We start from the raw sequence: 10,031 nt of genomic DNA on the forward strand, positions 1-10,031 counted from the left end.
CTTTTCGAAGGTGTTTACATGAACCGAAAATGATTTTTTTCCACTTCCGAAGCGCAAGAAACCTTTCGGTCGACATACATGAACAGGCTGTTAATGTTCGCCTTGTGTTTGTCTATCCATTAAAAATTATGTTTTTCTCATTTAGAAGTTAATTGAATGAAATGGCCACAGTTTAAGTTTGTTGTTTTAATTGAAATAGTTTTTTTTATTTCTTACCAATTGAAATTAAAATAAATTATCTTTTAAATTTGCTGTTGAAAATGTCCTGAGCTACTCTAGATTAGAATCCGTACACTGCAAGTGCTGCAATTAAGTTTGTGGTATTTATAGTAAGTCCTTTAAACCGAACGATAAAACAAGAGTGGTTGTTGTTGAATGGAAAAAATAAAATTAGCCTACCAAACGTCAAAGCAATTGAATAAAGCAAATTACACTGTGATACGAAACTTGACAAACAAATTATGTATGGGTTCTGATGAATAAATCCAGTCTTGTGAGTGTCCATAGAAGATGAAAATACCTTCGTTGGTTCACTTATTTTTTTAAATTTGATAAAGTTAAACGTAGCGAAAAGCGGGGTTTTTTGGATTTTTCACTTTAAACGAAAATGTCTTTTTTACAACGGATTTTTATTTTTCCATTTTTTCTTTTGAAGGAGCAAATAGTACAAGCCATAAGTGTTGGAGCATGATAAATATTTGTTTTTGTTTTTTATTTCACATTTCATTTTATTCTTTTTATAATTTTTATTGATTTAATTTTTACATTCTTATTTGAATTATTTACTTAATGTTAACGTAGCTTGATTTATTGAATTCCTTAGTTGTAAATATTAGTATTAAAATAGTATGTAAATATCATTGAAGTAACTGTAAAGAAAGAAAATAGAATTAGGATAATGAAATAATAAAAATGAATTAGTTGTGTTGATACTTACCCGCCAACTACAAGCGTTTCTCTCTCGTCTTCTTCTCACCGTCCAAAGAATCCGTAACCTGAAAATAAATAAAAATAATTAATTAAAACTTATAAATAATTCGATTTTATAATTTATACTCACCTTAAATTAAAGAGTGATCATTTTGGTGCCGAAACCCGGGATATAAAGTGTCGGTTGTGTTTTGTTAAGATTCTACAAAACCAAAGAAGAACTTTCATAAAAAAAACTGTGTTTAAAATAAAGACTTTTTACACAAAAATATACTTCCCGCATTATTGCCTGTTGCTGTGTTGCAGATCCTCATCAATGCCCCGATTCTGTGACTGCCGTCTCTGCAAATCCAAACATAATCAGGAGAGTGATTCTGATTCACAGGTAAAAGCGTTGTAATAATTTGTGTGAATCCTAACCTGTAAATTGTTCAGGTTTAGAGAATTTGTAAATTGTTCAAATTTGTCTGTAATATATACACTTCACACAAATTATCACTATACGCTTCATCATTGAAACATATTTACATTTTGTGAAACGCTTTGGCAATAGTTATTCGCGGCAAAATAACACAAACTTAATTATTACATTTAAATTAAGTTTGCTTTTCTTTTCTTATTCCGCTTTGCATTTCACTTTGTCAGCCGTTCCAATTGTTTGTGTTGTTGGTCTTTTCAAAGCACCACTCTCCGCGATTATTATTCAATTTTACTTCGCGAGTGAAATTATTTACACAAAATATTTATTATTTTTGGCAATTTGATATAATTTAATTATTATTTTCGCACATTTGCCACTTTTCTAATATTTTTCTTTTGTTTTGATTTAATTTCATTAGTGCCACATACTTTGTGAGTAATTGAGTACCCATCTTCGGTTATTCAATTTGATCAATTGTGTTATCGGTGTTATCGATATACACAAAATACTTAAGGGTGCTTTAGACTACGCAATTTTCCAAAATTTCTAATTTACTGAAATTTTTGTGTTTTCAATTGTCGAACTAAAATTAATTAATTGAGATAGTATTAATATACTATTTTAAAGCTGACAATTATATTTTTATTACAAAAAAGCGAGAGTTTATTTGATAATAAACTTGACATTTCCTACCACTAACAAATATAAAAGTGTGTAGAGTTTTTCTGTTGTTTGAAACTCCTTTAAACTTATTGATTAATATCAAAATGGCTGGTGGTAAGAAACACCAAAGTAATCCTGATACGGAAATAGCCAATTTGAAGCAACAACAGGAAAAAATAATAAAAAATATTGAAAGAATTAAGACTTCTTTCCGAGAAAAGAAAATATCCTTCAATTCATTTGAATTAGAATGTCGATTAGACATTTTAAACAAATATATTGATGAGGCAATGCATTTGCAATCCGAACTAGATATTCTAGATCCCGATAATGATGATCGTGGTGAATTGGAAGACTTATGTGTATCGGCAAAGTCCCTATTTTTAGGAGTTTTATCTAAAAATAGGAGGAGCAGTATGCCTGAGACTTCTTTTTGTGCTCAATCGCATCAATCTAGATTGCCAAACATGAAATTGCCAAAATTCAGCGGAAAATATTCCGAATATAAGAATTTCATAAGTCTTTTCGAAAATTTAGTTCACACAGATCCGACATTGACAGACATAGAAAAATTCAACCATTTGATTTCATGCTTATCTGACGAAGCTCTTGGTACTGTAAAAGCTTTTCAGATTTCTGAAGAAAATTACCCCAAAGCATTAGCCAGCTTAAAGAAGGTTTATGATAATGATTGCTTGATATTTTTTGATAATATTGCTAAGCTTTTCGATCTTCCTGAGATCACCAAACCTTCGGCTTCTGCTTTGCGAAGCATGATCGATACTGTTTCTGCCATATACGATTCATTGTTGTCAATTGGTGATGACAAAAAGATTACGAATGCAATTTTAATCCACTTAGTTATGTCAAAGGTCGATCCAATCACTAAGTCCAAATGGGAAGAACAGCTTGACTTCGAAAAGCTCCCATTATGGTCTGATTGCGAGGCTGTATTAAATAAAAGATACCAGCATATTTCTGCTGAGGAGTCTTCTGGTGCAAGACCCAAATTAAACAAACCCAAATTTGATAATCAGCCTAAAAGGAATTTCAAGACTTCACTTTCTGTTTCTAAACAGAAACAATCTCCAGAAAAGTGTGTCTTCTGTAGATCTTTGCAGCATAACATAACAAATTGTTCTTCTTTTACTGCTGTACCAGTTCTCCAAAGATTTGAATTCATTAAAGCCGTCCCTGCTTGCATTAATTGTTTGAAGAAGGGTCATACGGTGGCCAAATGCAATTCAGGAGTGAAGTGTAGAGTATGCAGTGGTGCACACCATTTCTTACTGCATCGATATGCTTCTGATAATCTAAATTCAAATCTGTATCAAGAGCAGCCCTCTACTTCCAGTGCTTCGGTCAACCATTCGGCGTCGAGTGAAGGCGTAATTTTGGCCACAGCACTAGTTCAGGTAAGAAGTAGTTCTGGGAAATACATTTTGGCTAGAGCTCTTCTAGATTCCGGTTCTCAACCTAATTTGATTACTGAGGACCTGGTACAGAGGCTTAAGGTAAAACGAGAAGGTGGCAGATTAAATTTAACTGGTATTTCTGAGTTATCATCATTTTCAAAGAATAGTGTCCAACTGTCTATAATGTCGAGACTCAATCAAACCCAATTTTCTTCTAAGTTCTGGGTGTTGAGTTCCATAACAAATATTCAACCCGATAAAAGGATATCAATTTCTGATTGGAACATTCCTAAAAATATTGAACTGGCTGACACTAGTTTTAATGAACCTCGGAGAGTTGATTTGTTAATTGGTGCTGAAGTTTTCTTCGAACTTCTTTGTGTAGGCCAAATCAAACCAAATCCGAGTCTTCCAGTTTTACAAAAAACTTCGCTTGGCTGGATCGTAGCTGGAAAATACGATGAGTCAAAGGGGTCCACTTCTACTATATGCCATTTAAATAGTTCAATAGGGAATAGTGAAACGATTGATGCAATTGTTAGAAAATTCTGGGAGTTGGAAGAGATTCCAAATAATTCATTAAAGATTTGGTCTGATGAGCAAAATAAATGTGAGGAACATTTCCAAAAATATGTGCGACGTTTACCGTCAGGGCGCTTTCAAGTGTCTTTACCTTTCAAGGAAGATGTGAAACGTTTAGGTTCGTCATTTGAAACTGCAAAAAGGCGGTTTCTCTCTTTGGAAAGGAGACTTTCTCATGACGACACATCTAAAGAAATGTACAATTCCTTTATGAAAGAGTATCTTGACTTAGGTCACATGGAAATGACAAATAATAAAATTCCTAATACGCCACATTATTTCATTCCTCATCAATGTGTTTTCCGACCGCAAAGTACAACTACTAAACTTCGCGTCGTTTTTGATGCTTCGAGCAAGACATCTTCACATGTTTCGCTCAACGATCTCTTGATGGTTGGTCCAACTATTCAAGAAGAGTTGTACTCCACTCTGCTTCGTTTCCGTCTACATAAATATGCAATTACTGCAGACATTGAGAAAATGTACCGTCAAGTTTTACTTGACGAGAAAGATAGAGATTTTCACTTAATCCTTTGGAGACAAAACGATAGTGATCCGTTACAAATTTTCAAATTGAAGACGGTCACTTATGGCACATCTTCTGCGCCATTTCTGGCAATACGTTGTCTTAGCCATTTAAGCGATTTGTCCAAAGAGACTTTGCCAATTGGGGCTGAAGTTGTTCGCAACGATTTTTATGTTGATGATTTATTGACTGGTGCTGCTGATTTGAGTAGTCTGCTCACAATTCGTGACCAAGTGACTACCATTCTCAGTTCTGCAGGATTCAAATTGACCAAATGGTTCTCAAATCATCCTGACTTTAATGAAACAAGTTGCAGTGAAAAATTATTGCACTCAGATTCTGAAACTGCAAGAGCATTAGGAATTCATTGGGCTCCAAGAAGTGATGTTTTCAAATTTTATGTTGAGGGAGGCTTTCAAGATATGAAGGCTACAAAACGACACATTTTGTCAATATCATCACGTTTGTTTGATCCCCTCGGTCTCTTGTGCCCTATAATTACCAAAACCAAAATGCTCTTGCAAGAACTTTGGATTAATAAATTAGACTGGGATGAATCGATTCCTATGCGTTTGAATACAGCATGGGAAGATTTCAAATTTAACCTTTCGAAGTTAGATACGATTCAAATCCCAAGATTCGTAAACACGACCACTTCCTCGAGGATCCAAATTCATGGGTTCTCAGATGCCTCGATGCGAGCCTATGGCTGCTGCTTTTATGTTCGTGCTTTGGACTCCAGTGGAGTTTCTTGTCGGCTTTTAACAGCTAAATCCAAAGTAGCACCGCTCAAAACAATGTCTCTTCCGAGATTGGAGCTATCAGCAGCACATTTAATGGCAAATATGTGGTTACGAATTAAACCAATGATGAAGTTTGAAGTTGAAAATGTATACTTCTGGTCCGATTCCGAAATTATACTGTATTGGTTAAAAACCCATCCTTCAACTCTGGCCACGTTCGTCTCTAATAGAGTCGCAGAAATTCAAGAATGGTCAGAAAGCGGTATTTGGCGCCATGTGCCCACTAAACAGAACCCAGCCGACATAGTGTCGAGAGGATGCAGTGTTGAAGAACTTAAATCTTCAATATGGTTCGAAGGACCCAAGGTTCTGTTAGACGATATGTCTAAATGGCCTGTCAACAAACATTTTGAGTTGACAGAGGAAGAAAAATCATTGGAAGTAAGAAAATCCAAAGTTTTATTGGCGTCAGATAGTAAGACAGATAAGGAATGTTCTGAGAGCATTCTTCTAAAATTAATAAATGATCACTCATCTTATAAAAAGCTTCTTAGAGTGGTCTCATATATCTTTCGATTCGTTGATAGAGTTAAGAAGCGAAAGATTCCAATTTCTATCTGTCTTACAGCTCAAGAGTTGAATTGGTCTTTCCTGAAATTGGTCGAAGTAGTTCAAAAGTCCAATTTCTCAGAGGATATTGCTAAAATAAAGAATTCAATCTGCCTAAAATCGAATCTTCAGAAGTTAACGCCGTTTATACACGATTTCTCTGAGTGTAAAAGAACATTTTCTCTCTTAAGAGTAGGTGGAAGGTTGCTTAATGCGAATTTACCACATAATACGAAGTTTCCCCTGTTGCTCCCAAAAAAGCATCATTTTGTTTCGATATATTTGAGAGATTTACATTTCAAAAATTGTCACGCTGGTATAAAGGCCCTAGTAGCTTTGTCCCGTGAACGAATTTGGCTAATAAATGCCCGTGAAGAATGTAACAGAATAGTTCGGAATTGTATTCATTGCTATAGATATAAGCCAAAGCTGATGACCCAAGTAATGGGAAATCTACCCACTGATAGAGTGAGAGCTTTACGTCCTTTCTTAATAGTAGGCGTAGACTTTTGTGGTCCCGTTGATATTACATTAAAAATACGCGGGCGACCACCTACCAAAATGTATATTGCCGTCTTCGTTTGTTTTACGTCCAAAGCGGTTCACCTTGAATTAGTATCTGATTTGTCATCTGATGCTTTTATTCTTTCTTTTAAAAGGTTTGCCGCAAGGCGTGGGCTCCCATGGAAGATATGGTGCGACAATGCGACAAACTTCGTCGGGGCCAGCCGAGAACTGAGGGAACTGCAAGAGAGGTTCCTAGCAAGCCACAAAGCCGTGGAGGAATACGCAGCCTCGTGCAGCGTGCAATTCAAGTTCATTCCTCCGAGGGCTCCTCATTTCGGGGGCCTGTGGGAAGCTGCCGTAAAACAGGCGAAGTTCCTGCTTCTGCGAGCTGTCGGCAAAGTGTTGCTGACACAAGAAGAGATGGTAACGATGCTCGCAGAAGTAGAGGCGGTGCTAAACAGTCGCCCCATAGCACCGCTGTCTCCAGACCCCAACGACGAGGAAGCTCTGACACCCGGGCATCTACTAGTCGGAGCGGGTCTGCGTTCGCTGCCGCCAGAATTCGTCGACGAAGACAGCGCCAACAAGCTGACGTGTTGCAAGCGTTGGCAGATGCTCTGCGCTCTCAAGCAGAGGTTCTGGCGGGCCTGGTCCAGGGATTATATCCTGGGCCTGCAGGGCAAAGGCAAGTGGAACCAGCCTCAAACCAACCTCGAGATCGGTCGCCTGGTGATCGTGCACGAGGACAATCTGCCGCCCCAAGAGTGGCTGACCGGACGAGTCGTCAGCGTAGCAGAAGGCAGAGACGGAAGAGTAAGGGTAGCAGAGGTCCAGACCAAGACGGGCAGATTTAAAAGGCCAATTGCAAAATTAGCTCCACTACCAATGGGTTGAAGTCCTGAGGTCCTTCAATGGGGCCGGAATGTTGGAGCATGATAAATATTTGTTTTTGTTTTTTATTTCACATTTCATTTTATTCTTTTTATAATTTTTATTGATTTAATTTTTACATTTTTATTTGAATTATTTACTTAATGTTAACGTAGCTTGATTTATTGAATTCCTTAGTTGTAAATATTAGTATTAAAATAGTATGTAAATATCATTGAAGTAACTGTAAAGAAAGAAAATAGAATTAGGATAATGAAATAATAAAAATGAATTAGTTGTGTTGATACTTACCCGCCAACTACAAGCGTTTCTCTCTCGTCTTCTTCTCACCGTCCAAAGAATCCGTAACCTGAAAATAAATAAAAATAATTAATTAAAACTTATAAATAATTCGATTTTATAATTTATACTCACCTTAAATTAAAGAGTGATCAATAAGTTTTTTTTAATTGTTTAAGTTAGGCGTACTATACTGTATTATTGAGAGTAATGTTTACAAAACGCACTGACAGCCTTGCAAAATTTACTTATCACTACCAATACATATTATGACTTCATCCTGGCTTTTCAGTTTTTGAAATGATGATTTTTTAGTGAAAACCGAACACTTTACTTATTGAGTATTCTCATGTTAATGAGAATAATGATCACTATTCGGTTTTCCCAAAAACACATCGATTAACAAAAGGCAAAATTATTGTGGTTTAGTGTGGAAAAACGAATTAAAAAACAGCAAATACTTTTCCTCGTGCTCTGTTGTTCCCATTGAACTTTTTGTACCCTCCACCACGAGATATATTGAAGTAAAATGGAACATTTAGTTTCCTAAATACCAAATTTCAAAAATTTCGGTAAAACAATGTGGCTAACCTTCAAAATACCGAAATTCGGGGAGTACCGTTCTATGAGGGCTATATCAAAACGTCTATCTATACCTACAAATTTCTGGCGGAAATTTTTGAGACTCAATGAAAACTATAACACGAAATTTCCGATATTTCGGTAAGATAATGTGGCTAAATCCTTCAAAATACTGAAAGTCAAGAGGTACGCTTCTCTATGCTGATTAATTATATTCTGAAATATTTTATAACCCCAAGGAAGACTAAAAAACAAATTTCAGTCTTTCGGTAGGATATTGACGTCACAACCTACAGAACTACGAAAATTGGGAGGTACCTATACCGACGACTTTCAGTTTGAAAGGTTTTTACCTCCAATGCAGACTAAAACCAAATTTCAGCCATTTCGGTGAGTTGTTGTGGCCAAAACCTTGCAAATACTGAAAACAGGAAGTACCGTTCGCTGGAATATCTTCAAAACACCGAAAATCGGGAGGTACTGTTCTATGGAGGCTATACGATGATGTGGACCTATACCGACAAATTTCATATGGAAAGTTTTATATCCCAAATGAAGACTACCGCAACCATCAAAATACCGTAAATCGGGAGGTACCGTTCTATGGGGGCTATACGACGGCGTGGACCTATTTCTAGGGGGAAAGTTTTGCACCCCCAACGCAGATTAAGTACCAAATTTTAGCCATTTCCGTGTGAAAATGAGGCTACAACCTTCAAAATATCGAAAATCAGGTGGTACCGTTCTATGGAGGCTATATCAAAACGTGGACCGATATATCCCATTTAAAATACCAAACATCCTAGGAGTAATATAAACTTCTATACCAAATTACAAAGCTCTATCTCAAAAATTGCGAGCTGTATCTTGATTTCAACAGACGGACGGACATTCGGACATAGTTATATCGACTTAAAATTTTATCCTGATCAAGAATATATACACTTTATAGGGTCTCCGATGAATATTTCGATGTGTTACAAACGGAATGACAAATTTAATTATACCCTCCTTATTATGGTGGAGGGTAAAAAAATTTTGACGCCGTTCCACGTTTTGTTCTTAAGATGCCAAAATACCTGAAATCGGGCGGTGCCATTATATGGGGGCTATAAAAAACGTTGATCTTGGTCCGCAATATTTGGTGTTTCTTTGTCACGGGGAACCTTAAATGCCAAATTATAGTTAATGTAGCTAAAAAACGTGAAAATTCCTCAAATCGGCGTAATGTTGTAACATTGTTTATTATTGTATGTTTGTGTGTTCTTTCTTCTGCTCAATCTGGCTCTGGGTCTATCTCCAGTTCTAGGAAAGTTGCTGCTTCGACGGGATGTAACCACAGATCCACTGGACGTGGATGAGTAGGTTTGGAGGGGGCAGTTATAAATGTGCGGGGTGTCGTGCGGGTCCATTCCGCGTACTGGGCAGATGTTTTGCACGGTGCGATCGATCTTTACCCTATATGACTTTAGACGACTGCAATATCCCTAGCGAAGTTAAGCCAAAACTATTCTAGTTTGTCGTGGCACCTAAAACTCCTCAACTGCGATAGATGGGGATGTCTACCAAGGACTTTATTCACACTATAATTGCTTATGGCCTTAGCAACTGCGTCCGTGTGAATGTTGTTCAAACCTGCTTGATATTCATGTTGATTTAGGTGTGCTCTCCTGTTTCGCTGGACCTCGCTCTCTAGAACGTGAAGATCATTTTTAAGTTGCACGGGTGTGTCGTGCGTACCCATCAGATGGTGATTGGGATGCATCTGATTGTAACACCCAAGCAAATACTGCAACGAAAGCATCTCATTGTGTTGCTGTACTGGAAGAATCTTTGCATCCTCATGTGGATGGTCCACTGAGGACATGAGTCCCTTTGCTGTT

At 36.9% G+C, this 10,031-nt stretch overlaps 1 protein-coding gene and 1 long non-coding RNA gene across 2 annotated transcripts; one reads left to right on the forward strand and one right to left on the reverse strand.

Moving 5' to 3' along the window:
• Positions 1-779: 779 nt before the first annotated feature.
• LOC141393331 (uncharacterized) lies at positions 780-1,134 on the reverse strand. The gene is made up of 3 exons (XR_012410072.1): positions 1,061-1,134; positions 938-995; positions 780-869 (listed from the first exon to the last, which is right to left on the reverse strand). It is a non-coding gene; the product is annotated as an uncharacterized lncRNA (long non-coding RNA).
• A 3,072-nt stretch (positions 1,135-4,206) lies between these two features.
• LOC141392528 (uncharacterized) lies at positions 4,207-6,628 on the forward strand. The gene is made up of 3 exons (XM_073965464.1): positions 4,207-5,755; positions 5,909-6,055; positions 6,549-6,628. Exons 1-3 carry the CDS (start codon positions 4,207-4,209, stop codon positions 6,626-6,628), a joined length of 1,776 nt encoding a protein of 591 aa, XP_073821565.1.
• Positions 6,629-10,031: the final 3,403 nt, after the last annotated feature.

Source organism: Musca autumnalis, unplaced genomic scaffold (assembly GCF_047663935.1).
Source record: "Musca autumnalis isolate F117 unplaced genomic scaffold, ASM4766393v1 scaffold_2, whole genome shotgun sequence".
In the NCBI taxonomy this organism is placed as follows: domain Eukaryota; kingdom Metazoa; phylum Arthropoda; class Insecta; order Diptera; family Muscidae; genus Musca; species Musca autumnalis.